Source organism: Schistocerca americana, chromosome 2, assembly GCF_021461395.2.
Source record: "Schistocerca americana isolate TAMUIC-IGC-003095 chromosome 2, iqSchAmer2.1, whole genome shotgun sequence".
Taxonomy (NCBI): Eukaryota; Metazoa; Arthropoda; class Insecta; order Orthoptera; family Acrididae; genus Schistocerca; species Schistocerca americana.
Window position 1 is genome coordinate 1107583425 of NC_060120.1, and position 26839 is coordinate 1107610263.

Below are 26839 nucleotides of genomic sequence, written 5' to 3' on the forward strand. Positions count from 1 at the left end.
TAAAAAGAGCAGAAGAAATACATGACAAAATAACTAGAGGAGTATCAAACTGGGTTTAGGAAGGGAAGGTCATGTGCAGAACAAATATTAAGCTTAAAGAGCATAATGGAAATGAGGAATATCAGGAATTTAAAATATGTAATTACTTTTGTGGATTTTAAAGAAGCCTATGAGTCAAATACACTGTTTGATATCTTAAAAGAACTGGGACTCTAAACTAAAACAACTGGAATAATTAAAGCAACAGTGACAAATGCAAAATCGAAACTAAAATTTAGGGGGGAGCTCTCAAAATCATTTGAAATAAAGTGAGGTGTCCGACAGGGAGATGGTTTGTCACCTCTGCTTTTCAACTGTGTGTTAGAGAAGGTAGTTCAGGAATGGAGCAAGGCTATCAATACTAAAGAGATTCAAATAGGAAGGAATGCAAACAGAGCACTATCGACTGTTTTCCTTCGCAGATGACATGGCATCGATTAAAGATTCGCTAGACAGTGCCCAAGAACAAATAAGAGAACTGCAAAAACAAACAAACAAAGTAGGACTACAAATATCCTTTGAAAAAACAAAGTTCATGACAAATATCCGTGATGCTCCTCAAAATACTGCAGTTGACAAGAATACAAACACAAAACAGATTCGTTGCATGCAAAAGAAGAGACAGCTATAAAAACTTGAGAACACAAAATGCAAAGAGTGTTTCATATGACCTAAAACGTTTATAACAAAAAATCCTCGTTATGTAACACGAAATTAAGTCACTACCTAACAGTGGCCAGATCTGAAGCTCTGTATGCGACAGAAACACACTAAGAAATGGAGATCTTGAGAAACTAGAGAAGGTCGAAAGAAGACTTTGAAGGAAAATACTGGGTGCTACAAGAAACGATAATGCTGAATACAGGTTATGACCAAACGGAGAGTTAAACTTGAAAACTGTAAAACCAACTGATGTAATGGGGAAGTGAAGAACATATATTCAGAATGGATAACAACAGACTAACCAAGCGGATATTCACATTACTCAATAGCTACAAAACCAAGCCCGCATGGTTCATAGAGACTGAAAAGGACATGAAAAACGCTGGAATTACAAGAGCCACAATAGAAAACATAACACATTTCAGAAAGGCAGTTCAAAACCCAGAATTTCGGGAGAGAACGAAAACAACTAGGCGAAAGGGGACACAAGAAGAAGGGGAACAACACTCTAAAAGGATGAAGGAAATTTGGAAACTAAGAAAATCTATCACAATGGAGAGTAGGCAAATTTGATTCATCGTACACTGCAAATGGGTTATTCGAAAGAAGAAGAGGTTGTAGTTATAGTTTCAGCCGCTCCAAATTCTGCGAGGCATCTGCTGGTAACACTGGCCACATATGAGGTGGAAGGTGGCTGACGCCCGTCACTAGTATAATCCGATACAGGTTTTCCTCTCAAATGTTTCTTCAGTCTGTGTTTACCTATTAATAACAAAGAGAACATCACATATTAGACAAACACATACAAATATGATAAAATACTTATTATGTTTGTCTGTCACCAACTTAGAACTTCGAGATGGTGTCATCATCTGACGGTTACCGACATAGTGATGAAAATTTAGGGTACTACAAGTAACGGAATGGTTTCGTTGTTAAAGATTTTCCAACAAAGCTTTCAGGAATACACGCTGAAGGCATGCTTGTAGATATTTAAGCTAGTGACGTCTTCGTCGTTTCTTAATTGTAAATATCACCTGTTATCGCAGTGTCAGCTATGTTACAGGTCGGAAGTGGAACATGCAAATTTTACCGTCGTTTGATGTTATTATATTTCCTGCTTTCCAGAAGCAGTCTCCTTAAGTATACTTTTCAATTTCTTATAGGACTACCTCCTTCCCTGTGTCTCACATTCTGCTCACGAAAAATGCTTTCTTCGGCTAGCAATAACTCTGTACGACACAACAATAGACCGGCAGTACACCCGTGGATATTTTGATTATCAAATACGCCGGGAGAAACTCAAGAATCACAATAATCTTTTTGTCCGAAGTACCTAAGTGTCATTGCCTATACGTTGACTGTTTAGCTGTAGGCATGAGTTGAACTATGATGCATACTCAAGAGAAAATTAAATGAATATCAATTAAGATCCCAATCGTATCTGCAAAACTTAAGAATAAAATATAAAAGTAAACGTGGAAGACCGATTTCCCGAGATTGCCTCAGTGCTGCCTTTGGAATAACACAGTCTCCAAAAAATCCCAACAATATAGCAATATAACTTTCAATTAATTCTCGTTATGTAATTTTATGTCCATCAGAAAGAAGTATCACTCTTAAGTTCTGTACTTTCTGTCGTAATGCGAGGGGAGTTCAATAAATAACGCAATAAAGTTTTCTTCTGAAAGGAGGTTGGTTTTATTTACGATTCGAATACGCCGTATTATTCCCCATTCTTTTGGTTACAAAAGACTATTTCTCATCATAATATTTGTTCAGTGTGATGGCCGTACCTCAGCTTAACGGGAGGGCCTGTACAATCAGATGGTGCCATTCTACTGGTAGACGTCGGAGCCAACGTTTTGTTGTGACAATTACCTCCCTATTGTCCGCCACCGGTAACTGAGTCGTCAGCGACACAGAATATCAATCATAAGGGCCCGGGTTCGATTACCGGCTGGGTCGGAGATTTCATCCGCTCAGGGACTGGGTGTAGTGCTGTGAAAACATCATCATTTCATCCCCATCCAAGCGCAAGTCGCCTCAGTGGCGTCAACTCTAAAGGCTTGCACCCGGCGAACGGTCTACCCGATGGGAGGTCCTAGTCACACGACATTTCTTACCTTCCCATCGTACACATACTGCTTGGCGCGGAGTGCGTGGTTCATTGGGCCAAAAAGATGTAAGTCGGAAGGTGCGAAATGCAGAGTTTAAGCGGAATAACAGTCCACTGAAGTTTTGTGAGCTCCTCTCGGTTGCGCAGACTTGTGTGACGCCTTGCGTTGCCACGGAGAGAGAGCAGTTCGTTTGTATTTTTGCAGCGACGAATACGCTGAAGTTTCTTCAATTTCCTGAAGGCAACACAATACACTTCAGAGTTGATCGTCACACCATGAGGGAGGACATCAAACATAACAGCGCCTCCTGAGTCCCAGAAGACCGTCGCCGTGACTTTCCAAGCTGAGAGTGCGGTTTTCAACTTATCATTCGGAAGCGAATTGTTGTCGTGACACTCTATGGATTGCCGTCTTGTTTCCATTTCGAAGCGATGAAATGTTTCACCACCTGAGACGATGTTCGACAAAAAGTTGTCATCATCAGTCTCGTAACTCGGAAGCAATTCCGCACAATTGGTCTTTGTTGTTCAGTGTGATCTTCTGTTCGATATCGAGTAACCTAGCGGACACACACGGTTGATTACTTCAACTGGTGGTCGAGTGTCAGCACTACCAAGCGAGAAGTCCAGTTGAGCAGTGATTGTATTTGATTGTGATTCGTCGACCACCACCAATGAGTGTCCGCTCGTTCCAATATCGCAGCTGTGTGAGGCCGACCTATACGTGGGAGATCGGATAGGTTTGCGCGACCTTCATGCATTGGTGACAGACGCGTTGCCCTACGACTCGTCCTGCTTTTGTTCAGCTCCAGGTCTCCGTACACATTCTTCAAGTGCCCAGTAATATCTACGATGCTCTGGTTTTCGGCAAAAAAATCTCGTTGACAGTTCTATGCTTGGAACACACCTCCGCTGAAGACGCCACTGTCTAGGGCTGCCACGTATCTGAATCTTATAAATCTAGATTGCTGAAGTAAGAATACTCCGCGATCTTCCAACACAAATGTCGCCTTTTTTCAACTGAAATGGGCCGAGAAAAAATGTGATACATTGCTCATTGTATGCCCTCCGTATCAACAGTACTACTGGTAATAGTAGTGGCATAATGTATGCGTTGTTCAGCAAGATAGGTGTAGCTATTTCCCAGGGGTGAGAAAATCTGGCTAGAGCGTTCCTGTCACGCTTATTGTACTCGTAATAGTTTTACTGATAATAGTGTGTTTCTTTGTTGTTCAGTTCCATATTTCCGTTTGATTCCTTCAAACTATAGAATAAGCAAGTGAAAGGACTAACTTTTTGTGTTGTTTGATTAGGACTGTTCTATGTTTATGTTTACGTAGACGTTCAGTTAATGGCATCGACTGTCGACAGCATCGTAGCACGTAACCCCACCTCTTGACCGTATGATATGATTATGTGCATTTGTTCTTATTTTGGTACTCGTGGATAATGCATATTTGGTCTCAGTATTCACATGGAGATAGTCACACTTCCATTCAGAACGAAGCAAACGAAACTGTTGGATGGTGTAAAAGGTGCCATGCGAATCAGTGGAGTTCTTCGCCTGGGTCAATTTAAATCAGACATTGGCGTATATTGACCAGGTTCTTTTGTAAAATCTTGAGGGTGTGGTTCTAGAAAGTGAACAGAGATCGTATGTTGCGCATCTCCTGACCCTGGTCATTCGGACAGATTCCTGGGATCGCTCTTTTGCAGCGGTGATCTGTGTTAGCAAAACCTCTGATAGAGTCTCTGATAGAGTCTGCCATTAGGAGCGGACCATCGGTTCAGAATGAGATTTTGACTCAGTCCAGGTGGCATACGTGGGATGCATAACAGGTGAATCGACTGCTCAGTAGAACCGGCGAATAGAAACAAGTGCTTCGACACTGACAAAGATTTTCATGTGTCACTTTAGTATTCTTCACATCCCTGATTTCAAGAACATCACTTGCAGCTCATCGGCTGCATGTATACTCCTATCACTTATGTTCCACGCAAAAAAAAAAAAACGAGAGTAAGTTCATGTTGTACCAAAAACACACAACGATAGTTAATTCCTATGGTGAAAGAACTCAACTAGATCATTATTGATGCGTATAACGTGATCAGCTCATCCTGAAGTTTATTGGAACTCAGCTCTTCTCTGATAAGAACGTCTCAGTGAATTTTGTCTGCAGTTCAATAATGGTTGCAAGAAACAACCCACGCGATCTGGATTATGCAGTATATTGATTCCGATGTTTTACTAGTTTAACTGATAGATACACATTTCAATAACTGATAAAGACTTATTTCATTCCTGAAAATAATTTATTGGCGTTACTACCGTTACTGAGAAACCTGTTTTCAAGTCCACTATGGAGATATTAACTTTTTTTGACATATATGATTGATCCCATCTACCTCTCACTTGATTTTACCTAAGTTTCAGGTCATGTAGGACAATGCGGTAAAAACGTTTTGTTAAAATGTTAAGAATAGGTATGTGGTGTTACACATGGAAGCTGATAATTAAGTGGGCTGATAAGGTAATGAATGGGAAGCCTGTCCGTACAACCATCATGGAGGGGAACATATGGGAAACAGTTACAAGAAGAGAGAACAGGAGGATAGGGCATGTGTTGGGAGGTCACGTGATAACATCCAACGTACTATAGGGAGCTGCAGAGACTAAAGCTCCAGGGAAAGAGGGACTGGCATGTATCCAACGATTGAGGATGTTGTGTGGAAAATTTTCTCCGAAATGGTAGGGTTGGTGCAGATCACGAATTCGTGGCGGACTGCATCAGACCAGTCAGAAGACTGATGACTTAATAAACAGGTAAGTTATATATAAATTTAAAAAATGTAAGCTCTCTGTTCTCCCATTTAGTGTGCATACCGCTAAACAACAATTACATACATTAACATTATACCTTAGTTTTCCGAACTGCTCTACCAAATTCGCGTCCAAATTTCTGCATTTTAGTTTTGTCATAGATTTCCTCAGCCACCGAACAAAAATGAACCAAGTTATCTTGTAAAAAGTAATTGTTCATAGACTCCAAGTCTACGGTTCAATCTCCGGTCACGCAAAGAATTTTAGCCTGTCACTTTTCGGTTATTAAACTTCTGGTAATATTTGTTAATGCTGAAAATTTCGAATTTCTCCGTGTTATGGAGTCCACATTCAACAGTAAACTCTGCTGTAGCCTGGTTGCCATATCAAATTTCGGAGGAAGGTAGGAGCATACCAACTGCACTGAGACCATACCTTCACTGTGGTGTGCAAATCAGTATTCGAGTTGACAAAAATAAGAGTACAGTAGGATTCATCATTCAGTGAGGGTGAGTGTCTACGATTCATCATTTGTTCAGTATTAATGCCAAGCCGGTCATAGACCTCCGTGAGACAACAGGCATCCACGACAAGGGCTTGCAATGTTATCGGAGATATTCTCTCCCTGTTTACGGAATGCCATACCTAAAATCCCTAGTATCTAGCACGATTACACATTTCTACCATCGTTCCTCAATACACGATCCACCGATGGCACAAATTTACTTATTTTCAGCCGAGAAAATTTGTAACAATAACACATTCTATATTATTTCAGATGCCTGTCATACTGTTTCAGTTGATGGTATAACGTTGTACCGTTTCGCGTCTCCTGCTGCGCGGTGTTACGTGGTTCTGTGACCGGTTGCTACTTTTCAAATCATACGCGAGATGACTTAGGTATGAAAAATCGGATATTCTGCCATACTTAGTAGACAGCACATTGTTTCGGGTATCAAACTTTCATTCATCCTTACAATTAATGCTGAATGCCGTTCAGTACAAAATGAACAATCACGAGATACAATCAGCACCATTAGGTTACCAAAATGACATACAATTTTCTCCGCCTGGTCTTACTTGCATGTATATCCCAGACCAAACTCCCTAGAACTGAACACTTCAGTAAACAATTTCGCTACTTGTTGAGATAAAATTCGAGCACTTTGCGTCCTGCGTCAGATTAGGGTTGTCAGGTGTCCGGATTTAGCTGGACACGTTCGGCATTTTAATATCGTCGCCAACAAAATGTATAGAAGACCGGCCTGTCCGGCTTTTGTTACACTTTTTAGCGGTGAAGTTCAGAACGCACGAGTGAAGCCCATTCCAAGCTAAAGAAATAACCATGAGCAGGAAAAAAAGCCCTACCAGAAGGATATTTAAATACGGCCACCAGCTCTATTCTTATACGTATGTCAATGTTTTCTTTCGTACGCCGGAACTGATGCTATGCGCAGAGTGAGCGAGGCCAAGTAGACTTTGCCAATCAGCCGATGCGAAACCGCACCGCCCCGCCCCTTCGCAAGGGTAGCAGTAAATTTTTTGATCAGCGGGAAATTTTCACGAATGTCACACAACAAACAAAAACGGTGATTGTGCCTTTAATCACATATTGGAACATGAAAGCAGGCAGCTTATTTCAGATCACAGCATAATGAAGAATTTTCGGCATTACTGAAATTAGCAGAAAATTACTTTGCAGTATCAGACCATAATGCCAACATCGAAAGAGTGTTCTCTTCCATAAATTGGAAGTGAAAAAAAAGAATGTAATGATCTGCAAAGCGACGCAGTCACAAAACTGGTGTTACATTATCTTGTCAAGAGCCCCACCACATGATTTCCAATAATAATAACATTCTTGATACAGTGGGTTCAAATGAGAAGTGTAATTCAAACTACAGATTACTGTTATTTCGTTATAAGTCTATTGAAATAATCGAAATTACTTAATCTCTTTTCATTTTCCGTCTCAGAAGACTAGATTAATATTAGTTTTGTTTAATGAAGAAAGTTTAGTTTATTTTGATGTTAAATTCTCTTAGAAGCGAAAGTCATGAATTAAGAATTGTTATCTTATTTGTCAAATTACAAGGTTATTACAATTTCTTTTAAAATTTATGCACGTTCAAGGCTGATACCACAGAAACTGACTGAAACTGATTATTAATAAGGATTGGAAGCTCCCAATTTTCATTGAAAAAGGCAAAATGGTAAAATGTCCGGCTAAATAAAACGCCGAGTTAGGGTATTACGTACCATCGTCCACGGGATCATTTGGAACAGAGCTCACGCATGGAAACAGAAATCGGCCTCCTCCTGCTTAACAGTAACCATCTAGACAGTGGCCTTAAACCATGTAAGGAAATCTGGAAGAACCTAAACTTGAACTAACAGAAATGGATATGAACCGCCATGCATATGACTTTACGCTGCGACACCTAGCTCTGTCGCGTTCCTTGGCTGCATTCATGTGATTTAAAGTCTGGTAGTAAGCTAATCTAAAAGTGCAATTTTTAAGAAGAATATTGTGTGTAATAGTCTTTTGCTGAGAGCTGTTGAAAAGTGGCAAAATTAAAGGAAGACTATTGAAACTTCCTGGCAGATTAAAACTGTGTGTCGGACCGAGACTCGAACTCTGCAGCTTTGCCTTTCACGGGCAAGTGCTATACCATCAGAGCTACCCAAGCACGACTCACGAACCAGTCCTCATAGCTTTACTTCCTCCGGTACCCCGTCTCGTACCTTCCAAACTTCACAGAAGCTCTCCTGCGAACCATGCAGAACTAGCACTCACGGAAGCAATGATAGCCGGTCGGAGTGGCCGTGCGGTTCTAGGCGCTACACTCGGATCCTGCCTCGGGCGTGGATGTGTGTGATGTCCTTAGGTTAGATAGGTTTAATTAGTTCTAAGTTCTAGGCGACTGATGACCTCAGAAGTTAAGTCGCATAGTGCTCAGAGCCATTTGAACGATATTGCGGAGACATGGCTTAGCCAGAGCCTGGGGGATGTTTCCTGAATGACTCCCGAGTTGGAGTCTCGGCCCGGCACCCAGTTTTAACAAATGGTTCAAATGGCTCTGAGCACTATGGGACTCAACTGCTGATGTCATTAGTCCCCTAGAACTTAGAACTACTTAAACCTAACCAACCTAAGGACATCACAAACATCCATGCCCGAGCCAGGATTCGAACCTGCGGCCGGAGCGGTCTTGCGGTTCCAGACTGCAGCGCCTTTAACCGCACGGCCACTTCGGGCGGCTGGAATCAGTGGGTTCAGGAGAGTAATGAGGAACGCCGTGCTGGATCCCAACAGCCTCTTATCACTAGCAGTCGAGATGACAGGCATCATATTCGCATGACTGTAACGGATCGTGAAGCCACGTCTCGATCACCGAATCACCAGATGGGGGCGTTTGCAAGACAACAACCTTCTGCACTAACAGTTCGACGACGTTTGCAGCAGCATGGACTATTAGCTCGGAGACCATGGCTACGGTTACCCTTGACGCTGCATTACAGACCGGAGCGCCTGCGATGGTGTACTCAACGACGAACCTGGGGGCACGAATAGCAAAACGTCATTTTTTCGGATGAATCCAGGTTCTGTTTATAGTATCATGATGGTCGCATCCGTGTTTGGCGACATCGCGGTGAACGCATATTGGAAGCGTGTATTCGTCATCGCCATACTGGCGTATCACCCGGCGTGATGGTATGGGTTGGTTACACGTCCCTGTCACCTCTTGTTCGCATTGACGGCACTTTGAACAGCGGACGTTACATTTCAGATGTGTTACGACCCGTGGCTCAACCCTCCAGTCGATCCCTGCGAAACCTTACATTTCAGCAGGATAATGCACAACTGCAGGTCCTGTACGGGCCTTTCTGGAAACAGAAAATGTGCGACTGCTGCCCTAGACAGCTCATTCTCCAGATTTCTCACCAATTGAAAACGTGAGGTCAATGGTGGCCGAGCAACTGGATCGTCACAATATGGCAGTCACTACTCTTGATGAACTACGGTATCGTGTGAAGCTGCATGGGCAGCTGTACCTGTACACGCCAAGTTCTGTTTGACTCAATGCCCAGGCGTATCAAGGCCGTTATTACGGCCAGGGATGGTTGTTCTGGGTACTGATTTCTAAGGATCTATGCACCCAAATTGCGTGAAAATGTAATCACACGTCAGTTGTAGTATAATATATTTGTCCAATGAATACCCGTGTATCATCTGCAGTTCTTCTTGGTGTAGCAATTTTAATGGCCAGTAGTGTTGATGGCGCAGACTCTGGATCTCGTGCGTTCAGCTGGCAGCAGTGGTTGCCTGCGCACAGGACAGGGCGCGGCTTTTGTCTGAGGGGGTGCGCGGACGCATGCATCGGTGGCATTGCAGCGCCAGCGTGTGTGCTTGCGGACTCGAGACCGACGCCCGGCCTTTCTGTGGCTGCTGGCACGTGTGCGCTGGACAGCCGGCCGCTCTGCAAGCGGCTCAGGTGTGTGGCGCGCTGACGCACAGGGCCCGAACCCGAGACCCTTCGGAGGAGCCCATACACAGGACGGTAGCTGAGCGGGTCAAAGGTTTCTTCAATCCACTCATTCGTCGACCAGTCTGCTGTTGCAGTTGAAGATAATAAAAGAAAAGCTGAAGTATTAAATTTCACAATTAAAATATCATCCACGCAGGAGTATCGAACAAGAAAAACATCGTTTGTCGTACAGTCTCCCATATGTAGGAACCGGCATCTATGGCGCAGAGAAGGAACTGAAAGAGTTAAAAACAAATAAGTCGCCAGGCCTGGATGTAATCCGTGTTCGGTTTTACAGAGAGTACTCCGTGGCAACGCCCGCTAGTTAGCTTTGCATTTATCGCAAATCTCTCACTCAGCTAAAACCCAAAGCAATTGCAAGAAAAAAAACCCGTAACATTGGTTTGCTGCACTATTCTTGGATATTTCTTGGACACGAAGAAACTTCTGTCCACAAATAAGCACGAATTTAGAAAGTATCGCTCATGCGAAACTCACCTTGCCCTTTTCACACGCGATATCCATGCACGAAGGACAACAAACAGATTCCATATTCCTGGATTTCCGGAAAGCATTTGACACGGCGCCTCACTGCAGACTATTAGCGAATGTGCGAGCATTACATTAGATTCGCAGCTGTGGTGTACAGGAAAGTGTCGTCGTTGAGTGACTGCAGGAGCTTACAAAATGACTTAGACAAAGCCGGCCGCGGTGGTCTAGCGGTTCTAGGCGCTCAGTCCGGAGCCGCGCGACTGCTACGGTCGCAGGTTCGAATCCTGCCTCGGGCATGGATGTGTGTGATGTCCTTAGGTTAGTTAGGTTTACATAGTTCTAAGTTCTAGGGGACTGATGACCATAGATGTTAAGTCCCATAGTGATCAGAGCCATTTGAACCATTTGACTTAGACAAAATGTAGAGTTGATGTTATGAATGGAAGCTGGCTCTAAATGTAGAAAAATAGAAGTTAATCCGAATGAGTAGGAAAAACTATCCCGGAATGTTGAAATACAGAATTAGTTCCTCGACGTAGGTTAAATATCGAGGAGTAAAGTTTCAAAGCGATATGTAATGGAACCATCACTTAGCGACAGTAGTTTATTCGGAGCGTTTAAGGACAGTGTAGACCATCTATGAAAAGAGACAGCTTATAGAACACTAGCTCGAACCATTCCTGGGAACTTCCATAGTGTTTGCGATCCTTAGCAGGTTGGATTACCTGAACCACATTCGAAGAAGACGAGCACTGAGAATACGGGTATTTTAGGACTGCACATAATACGTCGAACACCAACAATAATAGCAAAAAAGAAAGATAACACACGATAAAACAATGACAGAACACCGTCGTGTGGAATAAAGAGAGAATAGCATCGTGTGGCTCGACTTTCATACGGGAAATATTCAAATTACCGCAACTTTTTTTGCGATCACTTCTTGGGTCGCTTTGTTTCTTGCTTTGGACCGTTTGGAGCCCCCGGGTTTGACGCCGCTGGATTAAAGGAAGATATCGAGGCTATTCATAGGCCGGCTGCTAGACCTGTTACCGGCAGGTTCGAACAACACGTAAGATGCTTCGGGAACTCAAACGGGGATTCCTGGAGGGAAAGCGACGTTCTTTTCGAGGTACACTACTGATAAAATTTAGAGAACTGGTATTCGAACCTGAGTGACCAACGATTCTACTGCCACCGACGTACATTTTGCACAAGGACCACGAAAATCAGGCAGGAGAAATTAGGAGCCGTATGAAGGCATTCAGAGAATCGTTTTCGCCTCGCTCAGTTTGCTTGTGGAACAGGAAAGAAATTGACCAGTAGTGGTACAAGGCACCCTCCGCCATGGACCTTACGGAGATGTAGAGAAAGATATCCTGGAAGTATCCGCCTCCTGGAGGCTCCGGATTGAGCCTCGGAGTCATCTAGTCCAGCAGTGGCTCGTACACCGACAACTGGCTGTTGAAGCGGGTGCACGTAGACGAAGCTGAGTGGTGCACTCTATACTGAAGCTGGTGAGATGTCTTTCACAGTCAGTGTTGTTAGCTGTCAAAGACGACATACCGCTAGGGTCTGAGCGCCGAGTATTTGTAGTGGATCTGGTCAGCTTTGTTGTGACTGGAACCCGCCTTCAGTCACTTAGTTGACAGAGGCAGTGCAACGCTGGGCCATCGCAAAGGGTAATTCACTCCACTACGGCGGCAGCCTGGGGCGTCGTACCATGAGCCTCAGCAGCGAAATTTCACAGGTAGGCAAAGCTCGCCTCGCCTCGTGTCGTAAAGTCTGTGCGAAAGAGTTTTACAGCAGCGATGGAATTATAATATGACAAAAATGAAAGCGTAGTATTTTCTTAAAAGTGCGAACAGTATAATTGAAATTAGGGAAATTTCAAAGACGCTACAGTTTCATCGACGTAAGTGATTAACTTTGTTCGCACACCATGAGTTTAGAACAGTAAAGAGAATTTAAACAAACAGTGTTAACAGAAAGAAAGAAAGGAGGAAGAAAATTAAGTTACGCCACATGACATAAAGACTCTCTCAGTAATAAATGCTATGTAACTAATTAAACATACGAAAGAGGTTAGAGATTATTACTGTTAAAATAATAAATTAAGGCAGTTTACCAAGGAAAGACTACCGTGGACGAGCGCCATTACAAGATGTGAGATTTAAAAGCTCTATTGCGCGAGCCCTGAAAGTTATTCAAAATGTTCAAATGTGTGTGAAATCTTATGGGACTGCTAAGGTCATCAGTCCCTAAGCTTACACACTACTTAACTTAAATTATCCTAAGGACAACCACACACATCCATGCTCGAGGGACGACAAGAACGTCCGCCGGGACCAGCCGTAGAGTCTCTGACTGTAACGCCTCAGACCGCTCTGCTAATCCTGCGCGGCCTGAAAGTAATTAAATATGTTCTTATAAAGAGCAGTGCAAATCAGATAGGCTTTAGAGAAAGAGAGTTGGAAGGAAGAGCACAGAAAAACAGATAAAAAGTGGTTAAAATATTACGTTTATATCACGCGGGGAATAGTTTCTGTGTTCACGTTCTAGTGATACAGGCTGAGGAACACGAGTTAAAAAGGTGAATAATCTTTTAAAGCCCAGAGCTCTCTGGCATTTTCAGCTGCAAGGAAAATAGCGGCGAACGGCCAAATAGTTTTGACGGTTCACTGCTGATGTGTCTGAGTGCAATCGCTGCTGGTGAGTGTAAGTTGTGTTTTGCTTCAGATGGGGATTTGTTAGATCTGTCTGCGAGGCAGAGAAGGATGCGACTAGAGTTTATGAGAATCTTTTTTGTTTCGCTAGGAGGAATTGGGGGAGGGGGGGGGGGGATGTCCTCCGAAATTTGTCCCCGGTAACGCCCCTGATATCTGATAACGCCCGTGACTTAGCTTATTATGCATGCGCGTCACTGGACATTATTTCGGCGAGAATTAACAAAGAGAGCGAGAATACTTGTAAAACAATAGAGATGAAAACTTAAATTTGTGTGCTGGATAGTCTTTGCCCGGACGTAGCATTCTACGGAAGTGAAATATGGACGATAAGCAATTTATAGAAGGCGAGAGGGTGAGATTTTGAAATTTGGTGCTACAGAATAATGCTGCGGCTTAGCTGGACATCTCGAGTAACTAACAAAAAAGAAATGAATGGAATCGTAGAAAAAAGAAATTTGTCGCCAACTTGGCTTAAAGAACGTATCAGTTGGTGGGACACATCATGCGGCACGTAAGAGCCGTCAGTATAAGGATGTGGGAAAGCATGAGAGGTAAAAATTGCACAGGGATCCCAAAAGACGAACACAACAAGCAGTTCCAAAAAGGATGTAGGTTGCAGTAGTTATTCGGAGATGAAGAGGCTTCCACAGAATAAACTAACGCGCAGCACCATCAAAACGGTCTCTGCATTGATAACCATGAAAGTAGAAGAACTTTCCCTGATATACGTGAGGCGTGGAGAAGCCACAACAGCAGCCCTGTCCGGTCTCCTGAGGAAGAGCGAGTTGTTGGTTAAATTAAATTTACATCTTTGATCGCAGATTCTGTACAGTATGAATCCAATGACACCAATCAAGAGTGGATCGAGTTATTAACTCGAATTTAAAATGGTTCAAATGGCTCTAAGCACTATGAGATTTAACATCAGTCCCCTAGACTTAGAACTACTTAAACGTAACTAACCTAAGGACATCACACACAGCCATGCCCAAGGCAGGATTCGAACCTGCGACCGTAGCAGCAACGCGGTTCCGGACTGAAGCGCCTAGAAAGGCACGGCCACAGCGGCCGGCGTCGAATTTAAATAAAGTTGGTTAATGAATAAATGGTATTAAATTAATTTTCTCTGGAAATCGGACACCATCGACGGGCAGCCTGAGTAGCAACTATCGACAGGTGGTGGCCGAGAAATTTTCACGGAAACAGATTGGTTATTCTTAATTATCGACAAGACGGTGAAATTCTGCAGTGGTACCGTTGCTCTAAATATTAAACCATAGTTACTTCGTTGCGTAAGGATACAAGGTTCGTTCGTATACGTAGAACTGGTGCCAGTTCAGTCTCGCCAACTTCTGAATTGGGCGGGCCGCTCCAACACTAGCCGGTACAGATTATAACCGCCAACCCTTGTTAAGTTTTCTGAGAGAACTTTTTTCTGCCCACAGACGTTTAATCCGTCGGCACACGGACTTCCGAACGTGCACGTCTAGCGTGCCGAATTCAACGTGCTGCTGAACGCTCAGAAACGGTGCAGCTTGTGCATATGGCACATGTCCCTCAACATGGTGGTCGCAGACGTTGCGCTATCCAGCGATAGTCATGCGGTGTGTATCTCGCTCGTACATCACACTTTTTCCGAAATGGACGGGCGTAAAATTCCTACATTAGCTCTGTCAAAATGCGCGTTTGCTCCCTTGTCCATATGCTAGTCATGTGTTGTTTGTAGTACACATTAACGTCAACATGCATGGACAATTTACAAGGCAATTAGGAAAGTACCATGCCCACTCAATAAGGACGCTGGGTTTTGGAAGTTCCATTACAAAGAGTGCGATAAAATTTCATAATAGTCTCCAAGTAAGATAAAAATATTTGATCATTCTCACTTTTTAGTGAAATCCTAAGGTCATTTTTGCTTGATCACTTTCTTATTTAGCAGCAGAACGTTTACAATATGTGAAAAACGAAACTGAAAAGAAGAAAGTGCAAAATATCTTACTGCAAGTACTGCAAGCTGCCCTGTAGAGTAAGACAAGCGAACAAACTTACATGTGTTATGTCTTTCTTTGCACACGTTTGGTTTTTTAGTGGATGCAGAAGCGAGGAGCAGATGTCGTTCATTAATGGAGAATTCAGATACTAATTTATTCTACATTGTTGTTGTTGTTGTTGTGGTCTACAGTCCTGAGACTGGTTTGATGCAGCTCTCCATGCTACTCTATCCTGTGCAAGCTTCATCTCCCAGTACCTACTGCAACCTACATCCTTCTCAATCTGCTTAGTGTATTCATCTCTTGGTCTCCCTCTACGATTTTTACCCTCCACGGTGAACTCCAATGCTAAATTTGTGATCCCTCGATGCCTCAAAACATGTCCTACCAACTGATCCCTTCTTCTAGTCAAGTTGTGCCACAAACTCCTCTTCTCCCCAATCCTACTCAATACCTCCTCATTAGTTACGTGATCTACCCACCTTAGCTTCAGCATTCTTCTGTAGCACCACATGTCGAAAGCTTCTATTCTCTTCTTGTCCAAACTAGTTATCGTCCATGTTTCACTTCCATACATGGCTACACTCCATACAAATACTTTCAGAAACGACTTCCTGACACTTAAATCTATACTCGATGTTAACAAGTTTCTCTTCTTGAGAAACGCTTTCCTTGCCATTGCCAGTCTACATTTTATATCCTCTCTGCTTCGACCATCATCAGTTATTTTACTCCCTAAATAGCAAAACTCCTTTACTAATCAAAGTGTCTCATTTCCTAATCTAATTCCCTCAGCATCACCCGACTTAATTTGACTACATTCCATTATCCTCGTTTTGCTTTTGTTGATGTTCATCTTATATCCTCCTTTCATGACACTGTCCATTCTGTTCAACTGCTCTTCCAAGTCCTTTGCTGTCTCTGACAGAATTACAATGTCATCGGCGAACCTCAAAGTTTTTACTTCTTCTCCATGAATTTTAATACCTACTCCGAATTTTTCTTTTGTTTCCTTTACTGCTTGCTCAATATACAGATTGAATAACATCGGGGAAAGGCTACAACCCTGTCTCACTCCTTTCCCAACCACTGCTTCCCTTTCATGCCCCACGACTCTTATAACTGCCATCTGGTTTCTGTACAAGTTGTAAATAGCCTTTCGCTCCCTCTATTTTACCCCTGCCACCTTCAGAATTTGAAAGAGAGTATTCCAGTTAACATTGTCAAAAGCTTTCTCTAAGTCTACAAATGCTAGAAACGTAGGTTTGCCTTTCCTTAATCTTTCTAACTAAGATAAGTCGTAAGGTCAGTATTGCCTCACGTGTTCCAACATTTCTACGGAATCCAAACTAATCTTCCCCGAGGTCGGCTTCTACCAGTTTTTCCATTCGTCTGTAAAGAATTCGCGTTAGTATTTTGCAGCTGTGACTTATTAAACTGATTGTTCGGTAATTTTCACATCTGTCAGCACCTGCTTTCTTTGGGATTGGAATTATAATATTCTTCTTGAAGTCTGAGGGTATTTCGCCTGTCTCATACATCGTGCTCACCAGATGGTAGAATTTTGTCATGATTGGCTCTCCCGAGGCCATCAGTAGTTCTAATGGAATGTTGTCTACTCCCGGGGCCTTGTTTCGACTCAGGTCTTTCAGTGCTCTGTCAAACTCTTCACGCAGTATCTCATCTCCCATTTCGTCTTCATCTACATCCTCTTCCATTTCCATAATATTGTCCTCAAGTACATCACTCTTGTATAAACCCTCTATATACTCCTTCCACCTTTCTGCCTTCCCTTCTTTGCTTCGAACTGGGTTGCCATCTGAGCTCTTGAAATTCATACAAGTGGTTCTCTTCTCTCCAAAGGTCTCTTTAATTTTCCTGTAGGCAGTATCTATCTTACCCCTATTGAGACAAGCCTCTAGATCCTTACATTTGTCCTCTAGCCATCCCTGCTTAGCCATTTTGCACTTCCTGTCGATATCATTTTTGAGACGTTTGTATTCCTTTTTGCCTGCTTCATTTACTGCATTTTTATACTTTCTCCTTTCATCAATTAAATTCAATATTTCTTCTGTTACCCAAGGATTTCTATTAGCCCTCGTCTTTTTCCCTACTTGATCCTCTGCCGTCTTCTCTACTTCATCCCTCAGAGCTACCCAATCGTCTTCTACTGTATTTCTTTCCCCCATTCCTGTCATTTGTTCCCTTATGCTCTCCCTGAAACTCTCTACAACCTCTGGTTCTTTCAGTTTATCCAGGTCCCATCTCCTTAAATTCTCACCTTTTTGCAGTTTCTTCAGTTTCAATCTGCACTTCATAACCAATAGATTGTGGTCAGAATCCACATCTGCCCCTGGAAATGTCTTACAATTTAAAACCTGGTTCCTAAATCTCTGTCTTACCATTATATAATCCATCTGATATCTTTTAGTATCTCCAGGATTCTTCCAGGTATACAACCTTCTTTTATGATTCTTGAACCAAGTGTTAGCTATGATTAAGTTATGCTCTGTGCAAAATTCTACAAGGCGGCTTCCTCTCTCATTCCTTCCCCCCAATGCATATTCACCTACTATGTATCCTTCTCTCCCTTTTCCTACTGACGAATTCCAGTCACCCATGACTATTAAAATTTCGTCTCCCTTCACTACCTGAATAATTTCTTTTATCTCGTCATACATTTCATCTATTTCTTCGTCATCTGCAGAGCTAGTTGGCATATAAACTTGTACTACTGTAGTAGGCATGGGCTTTGTGTCTATCTTGGCCACAATAATGCGTTCACTATGCTGTTTGTAGTAGCTAACCCGCACTCCTATTTTTTTATTCATTATTAAACCTACTCCTGCATTACCCCTATTTGATTTTGTATTTATAACCCTGTAATCACCTGACCAAAAGTCTTGTTCCTCCTGCCACCGAACTTCACTAATTCCCACTATATCTAACATTAACCTATCCATTTCCCTTTTTAAATTTTCTAACCTACCTGCCCGATTAAGGGATCTGAGATTCCACGCTCCGATCCGTAGAATGCCAGTTTTCTTTCGCCTGATAATGACGTTCTCTTGAGTAGTCCCGAATGGGGGACTATTTTACCTCCGGAATATTTTACGCAAGAGGACGCCATCATCATTTAATCATACAGTAAAGCTGCATGTCCTCGGGAAAAATTAGGGCTATAGTTTCCCCTTGCTTTCAGCCGTTCGCAGTACCAGCACAGCAAGGCCGTTTTGGTTAATGTTACAAGGCCAGATCAGTCTATCATCCACACTGTTGCCCCTGCAACTACTGAAAAGGCTGCTGCCCCTCTTCAGGAACCACATGTTTGTGTGGCCTCTCAACAGATACCCCTCCGTTGTGGTTGCACCTACGGTACGGCCATATGTATCGCTGAGGCACGCAAGCCTCCCCACCAACGGCAAGGTCCATGGTTCATGGGGGGGGGGGGGGGTTATTCTACATATAATATCAAATTCTAAAAATAATACATAGCTCTGTTGTTGTTGCAACAGCTTCGTTGTTAACTGTAACTTTGAATGTGGAAATATATAAAGATACAAAAGAATTAAGCCGGCCGGTGTGGCTAGGCGCTTCAGCCAGGAACCACGCGACCGCTACGGTCGCAGGTTCTAATCCTGTTTCGGGCATGGATCTGTGTGATGTACTTAAGTTAGTTATGTTTGAGTAGTTCTAAGTTCTAGGGGACTGATGACCTCAGATGTTAAGTTCCATAGTGCTCAGAGCCATTTCCACCATTTTTGAACAAAATATTTAAAACTTAGTCACTCTTCAGTACATTGTCTATTCAGAAGATATCGCGCCCTGGGCACTTTGAAAATCTGTAAATGTTTTTCAACTAGCAACGACACAAAAAAGGCCTGAGTGCAATGTGAATGAATGTTCGAAGTACACCAGCCGCTGGAGCTCCGGGGAAGGGATGCTTGCATCTCTTTGGCAGCGGCGTAATCGTTCGTGGTAGGCAGCGCCTGGTGGCGCGGCGGCGGCTGCAGGAAACGTGGCGGAGGGGCGTAACTGGCGGCGCGCGTATTTGAAAGTAGCCATTGTGATCCAGTGGTTAATATGAATCAACATACAAGGCAGTGATAGGCACTAGCTGCAAGTGGAATTGATTTATCCAATGGAGAAAGTTCAAAACTTGTGCTGCAATCGCATTCTATCACAGGTGGCCCGCTTACTGGACAGATGCTCTGACCATTAAGCCATCCGAACATAGTGGTCATCGCTTCTGGACTCACTACCCCAGCACGCCCTCAGTCAGACCCAAATTCCGTGTACCCATTATTCCCATTACTCGGTGCAGTTGCATTTCCTCAGTTCCCATGAGAGTTTGAACCTAAAGTGCAACCACACTGAAGAGATTGTTGGCTGACTTCGACTTAATTATACATGTACACACATCAAAAAATGTTTTGCCGCACCTCGGTTCCAAGAGTTCCGGAACGTGTAGAGAAAATAGAAATAGAGATCACCATAAACATCATTTCCCCCCTTTTATTGCTCATGAAAATCACACATTGCATTTCGTAGCACCAGACAGTGAGACTTTCAGAGGTGGTGGTCCAAGTTGCTCTACACACCGGTAGCTCTAATACCCAGTAGCACGTCCTCTTGCATTGACGCATGACTGTATTCGTCGTGGCATACTACCAATACAGGGTGTTACAAAAGGGTACTGCCAAACTTTCAGGAAACATTCCTCACACACAAATAAAGAAAAGATGTTATGTGCACATGCGTTTGGAAATGCTTAATTTCCATGTTAGAGGTCATTTTAGTTTCGATAGCATGTACTGTACTTCCTCGATTCACCGCCAGTTGGCCCAAATGAAGGAAGGTAATGTTGACTTCGGTGCTTCTGTTGACATGGGACTCATTGCTCTACAGCACTAGCATCAAGCACATCAGTACGTAGCATCAACAAGTTAGTGTTCATCACGAACGTGGTTTTGCAGTCAGTGCAATGTTTACAAATGCGGAGTTGGCAGATGCCCATTTGATGTATGGATTAGCACGGGGCAATAGCCATGGCGCGGTACGTTTGTATCGAGACAGAATTCCTGAACGAAGGTGTCCCGACAGGAAGACGTTCGAAGAAATTGATCAGCGTCTTAGGGAGCACGGAACATTCCAACCTATGACTCTCGACTGGGGAAGACCTAGAACGACGAGGACACCTGCAATGGACGAGGCAATTCTTCGTGCAGTTGACGATAACGCTAATGTCAGAGTCAGAGAAGTTGCTGCTGTACAAGGTAACATTGACCACGGCACTGTATGGAGAGTCCTACGGGAGAACCAGTTGTTTCCGTGTCATGTACAGCGTGTGCAGGCATTATCAGCAGCTGATTGGCCTCCAAGGGTGCACTTCTGCGAATGGTTCATCCACCAATGTGTCAATCCTCATTTCAGTGCAAATGTTCTCTTTACGGATGAGGCTTCATTCCAACGTGATCAAATTGTAAATTTTCACAATCAACATGTGTGGGCTGACGAGAATCCGTACGCAATTGTGCAATCGCGTCATCAACACAGATTTTCTGTGTTTGGGCAGGCATTGTTGGTGATGTCTTAATTGGGCCCCATGTTCTTCCACCTACGCTCAATGGAGCACGTTATCATGGTTTCATATGGGATACTCTACCTGTGCAGCTATAACATGTGCCTTTACAAGTACGACATATGTGGTTCATGCACGATCGAGCTCCTGCACATTTCAGTCGAAGTGTTCGTACGCTTCCCAACAACAGATTCGGTGACCGATGTATTGGTAGAGGCGGACCAATTCCATGGCCTCCACGCTCTCCTGACCTCAACCCTCTTGACTTTCATTTACGGGGGCATTTGAAAGCTCTTGTCTACGCAACCCCGGTACCCAATGTAGAGACTCTTCGTGCTCGTATTGTGGACGGCTGTGATACAATACGCCATTCTCCAGGGATACATCAGCGCATCAGGGATTCCATGCGACGGGGGTGGATGCATGTTTCCTCGCTAACGGAGGACATTTTGAACATTTCCTGTAAGAAAGTGTTAGATGTCACGCTGGTACGTTCTGTTGCTGTGTGTTTCCATTCCATGATTAATGTGATTTGAAGAGAAGTAATAAAATCAGCTCTAACATGGAAAGTAAGCGTGTCCGGACACATGTCCACATAACATATTTTCTTTCTTTGTATGTGAGGAATGTTTCCTGAAAGTTTGGCCGTACCTTTTTGTAACACCCTGTATATTCATCAAGGCACTATCCGTCCAGATTGTCTCATTCCTCAACGGCGATTCTTCTTAAATCCTTCATAGTGTTTGGTGGGTCAGGTCGTCCATAAACAGCCCTTTTCAAGCTATCCCAGGCATGTGCGGTAGGGTTCATGTCTGGAGAATATGCTGGACACTCCAGTCGAGCGATGTCGTTGTCCTAAAGGAAGTCCTTCAAAAAAAGTGCACAAGGGGGAGCGAATTGTCATCCATCAAGACAAATGGCTCGCCAGTTTGCTGCCGATACCGTTGCACTATCGGGCAGAGGACGGCATTCAAATATCGTGCTGCCATTGCGGTGCCTTCTGTGACCACCAGCGGCGTACGTCGGCCGAACATAATGCCACCAAAAGACATCAGGTAACCTCCACCTTGCTGTAGAGTATGTCTAAGGCGTTCAGTCTGACCGAGTTGCTTCCAAACACGTCTCCAACTATGTCTGATTGAAGGCATACGCAGCATGGTGTCGTGTAAAAACTGACCTCTCCGTGGACGTCGGTAATAAAGTTGCACATCATGCAGCACATTGCCCAGATTTTGAGTCGTAACACGATGTCCTGGGGCTGCCCGAAAAGCACCATTCAACATGATAGCGTTGCTGTCAATGTTTCTCCGAGCCATAATCCATAGGTAGCGGTCGTCCACTGCAGTAGTAGCCCTTGGGCATCCTGAGCGAGGCATGTCATCGACAGTTCCTGTCCCGCTGTATCTGCTCCATGGCCGAACAACATCGCTTTGGTTCGCTCCGAGACACCTGGACCCTTAGCTTGTTGAGAGTCCTTCCTGGCACAAAGTAACAATGCGGACCCGATCGAACCGCGGTACTGACCGTCTAGGTACGGTTGAATTACAGACGACACGAGCCTTGTACCTCCTTCCTTTTGGTATGACTGAAACTGATAAGCTATATGTCTAATAGGCGCTGCTCAAACATGGTTGTTTACATCTTTGAGCAGGTTTAGTGACATGTCTGGACAAAGCGACTGTGTGGTAAAATATCCACAGTCAATATCTCCAGGAGTTCTGGGAACCGAGGTGATGCAAACCTTTTTTGGATGTGTGTGTGTGTGTGTGTGTGTGTGTGTGTGAGTGTGAGTGCTTAATGCTAATCATCCCTTCTGTCCGGATTCACATTAGTCTCGAACTCTTACGGGAATCGGCGAAATGCCGGGAGTAATGTGAAGAACGCCGGGGGCGCGACATCAGTAATTTGTGGATAAGTTGAGAATTTTGAGCTGACAGGAAGGGTGGTAGGGTAGTCCGTGGTAGCGCGATAACCACTACAGCTCGATGGCTTGGAGCTCAGAGCAGCTGCCTAGTAAGTAGAAAACCCAGATTCAAATCCTGTTCCGGAAACATTTTCAACTTTCCCCACTGATGTAAATCAATGCCCACTCGCAGCCAATGTCTGTAATTCCTTTGGATATTAGGACAAACTTACTCCTTAGAAATAGCGTCGAAAATTACTGAATATACTAATCATAAAATCTCGAAACTTACTAGAAAACGCGATGGCTAGTAAAAAAATCTTTCCGGTCCAATGAGAGGTGAACCAGCCACACATCATTCGATGTTTTACAACTCTGCGACTCTGCTCATTGCGCTACATCGCCCAAGAGAGTTATACGTTATTGTCCCCTGAAATCTTTAATCACACGTATGGTATTAACTGATATTTAATTATATTAAGTTGTGTCAATAACGCGGGATGTTTTATGGGTCCTGAGCGTTCCGCTACCTTGGAACGGCATAATTTCAAAATATGCATGTTACAATAATTTTTAACCACGATTCCGATCCTTAGAAACTGCACAAGTACATATGTGCTTCAAATGAAATCCAATATGGCGTCACGCCACTGTATTCTGAAGAGATACTGATTGTGGGGCTCGGGAGGCGTGCATGTGACAGAGGTGGCGTTCTCTCATCTCATTGGTCTACGTTGAAACGTACGGTCAGAATATCTATTATGCTAAATATCCCGAAAGACTCCCCAGGGTGTTCCTTCCACATAATGACGTCAGGACCACGGCGCACTCTGCGTTCAACGTCCGAATGCACGGTCCATGTGCCGACGGCTTTAATATGGAGAGACATCTGCAATAACAAGTGTGAGGAAAGCAGCTCTCAGTGCCTCATTTCTCTGCAGTTGTGGGTTTGAGTCACTTCGTGATGAGAGTAGAGTGCATTTAGCCACCGTTTTCTGTATCCTGAGCTTATTTGCGGTACTTGGTGCCAGCCAAGGACCGAGTAGTTTGCTTCAGACCCAGCTTTTGCATACGAATCTTGCGGTACTTTTGGTCGCGACATTATAAACAATTCAGTCGGTTACATCTCAGTCCACGGGCGTGTCGACTTTTCCCATGCTGACGCAGTAAGTTAATCGCACTACCCTGTCGCTACATCTTTTCAAAATCAGTTCTCGTAGCTACTGAATATTTTCCTTTTGATTTCAAATTATCAAGATCCCTTGTGTTTTTCTGCTAGCACGGTCTCTAAAAAGGGGCTGGACGAGCTGTTTGTGGTGTCCTGCCCACTTGTCTGTTATAGGAAGCTGCTTTCTCGGATAGCTGTAAAACAAGTCAAGCAAATCACATTAATGGTTTTTATTACAATAAAGTAGATTGACATTACTTTAATTTACAGTGTCGTGTAGCAATTTGTTGGTGACATGCAAATAATCAATGTCTTTCGCGATGTGGAATGTCCATTTAAGTAACGGATACGGGTCTCAAGTAGGTCTCCAAGTGTCCGTCTTCTACTGTCCGGACGAGGCTGGCAGGAGCGGCGCTTACATTCTCTTCGGCTAGAGGCCGCTCCTGTCGTGGTGCGGTCCATGTCAGCGGACTATTGTCTGACGTCATGTCACAGCCTTCTCTGCTCTTGAGTTCTTCATCTTTGTGCCAGCGCTTGTCGTTACGCCGGAACACTGTCCGTGTTTCATTTCTGTGTTCAGTGATAATTTGTTTTTACTCGTCACCTACAGCAAGACTTGTTTGCCAGGTGATTACATTAATTGTGAGTTGATCGGTCTGTGTAGCAGATAACGCGCTCCCCCTCGCTTCAAGTCTTTTATCTTGGTGCATATGTCTAATTTATACTGCATATCTGTCTGCCTACAGGTGTGTAGCGTGCCCTACAGCAATAAATTTCCATTTAGCCATCGAAACCTCTGGTAGACGTGAAGAAGCCCGATGTCGCCACTATCAGAGTAACAACAGACTAGTAAGTGAGGTAAATGAAGCAGTTAATATGGAATCAGCAACAGCCGCTTCATCCAGTTCTTCTTGAACGACACCAGGTCCAATAATGTTCTAGAGCTAGAACTCCGACAAAAACATGCTAGCATCGATGTCAGTGCCATTAAAAAGGGCACGATTGTGAGCGGGGAGAACGATTGAAATTAACATGGTGAAAACTGCTGGTACAGTGATGAGGTAATGAGTTACCACTGACCTGCCCTGCCTCCTGGGTCCGGGTCCGACAGCAGCCGCGCCCAGAGGACTGCAGGCGGCGGGCAGCGGCTGGCGCAGCTCCGCCGCCACGTAGACGCCCGAGAAGGCGGACACACGGCGGCCCGGCGTGGCCGTGGCCAGCTGGTGCTGGCGCAGCGACAGGTACACCCACAGGCTCTTCAGGATCGCCAGCCGCACCTGCAGGCCGAAACGGCTACTGTTAGCCCTGGGGCAACAGCTAGATGCACCACACCCCCATCACACACAAGACCACACACAATACCACACCACACATGACACCACAGATGACACACCACACCACACAACAGCTCACAGCATACCACACATCAAACCTCACGTGACAAGTACCATACCACACACATCGAAAGCAGATTCCACACACCATACACTGCACACCATCTCCCCATACACCTCCTCATACACGAATGCATGCGTGTGCATGAATGCAGTACTGCACACCACAGCCCCACACACCACACACAACATATCACATTCCATACACCAATGTAACACACACAGCACACCACATGCCACACTCACCATCCCACCACACCACATGCCACACTACAAACACCACACAGCAGCCATACCAAACTCCACACCATGCTGGAGGAATCACTTTTATTAAGTGGATGGTAACTGAAGATGATGCTGTAGTCCAAGTGAACATTATGCAACCCACTCGACTGGAAGAGCCGATCCCGCTTACTACAGCGTTAAGACATCTAGTAAGGTATAAGCATCTCTTCCTGTACCTCATTTCGTGTATAGAACCAACCTCAAATTGAACGATCTGTCAACAGAAGTGGAAAAACTGGAGAAATTATTGAAACAGGTTTCTGGAAGAAGAAATTAATCAGTCTCTTTAGATACTTTGTGCAAGCACTTTGTGATGTCACATGGAAGTATAGCATATGATTACAGGCGAGTAGACCAAGACTGTTGAATATATACCTATAAGCCTTAATGGAATAAAGATAGGACAGCTTAACGCCATGAGAAGTGTCAGTATATTACATGAGGCTAGATGACCGGCTTAGGAGTTGCAGTTAGAAGTATTGTGCCTCTATGAACCGTATACGAAGGCAGGAAAGATTCCCAGTATGCCTATAATCGTCCAGATAATCACACAAGGGTAGTGTCCTATGGCAAAACTGATAGTACTTAACAAGGCTCAAGAATGGTTCAACTGGCTCTGAGCACTATGGGACTTAACTTCTGAGGTCACCAGTCCCCTAGAACTTAGAACTACTTAAACCTAACTAACCAAAGGACATCACACACATCCATGCCCGAAGCAGGATTCGAACCTGCGACCGTGGCGGTCGCGAGGTTCCAGACTGTAGCGCCTAGAACTGGTCGGCCACCCCGGCTGGCAACAAGGCCGTAACAGTGACAAGAATATCACAAAACTGTTCAGAACACACAGTCTGTGTGTAAATGTTAACCCTAAGGGAGAGCTGCATCCTTGTTTCCATGTATTTTCAGTTTAGTGGCGAGACGGATGAAAGTGTGCGAACTAAGCCTCTTGTGTACTCCATGATGCAAATTCGAAGTCGTTATTATGGCATAACTGCCTGACCGATCACTGTGACAGACAACTAGAAGAAGCCATTATGGAACTCAACCTACAGGTATTCAATACACCTCACAATCCACCAACGTACGAAGGGAGGGTCGGAGTAACATCAGATACTGACCTAA

General features: G+C 44.0%; 1 protein-coding gene across 1 annotated transcript in view; it reads right to left on the bottom strand.

Moving 5' to 3' along the window:
* Positions 1-1460: 1460 nt before the first annotated feature.
* Positions 1461-26839, bottom strand: part of LOC124594709 (PDF receptor-like) — a 397833-nt gene continuing 372454 nt past the window's right edge. Inside the window, exons 12-13 of the mRNA XM_047133076.1 lie at positions 25116-25312; positions 1461-1464 (exon numbers count right to left, since the gene is read on the bottom strand). Coding sequence (XP_046989032.1) covers positions 1461-1464; positions 25116-25312 — 201 coding nt within the window. The remainder of the gene's footprint in view (positions 1465-25115; positions 25313-26839) is intronic.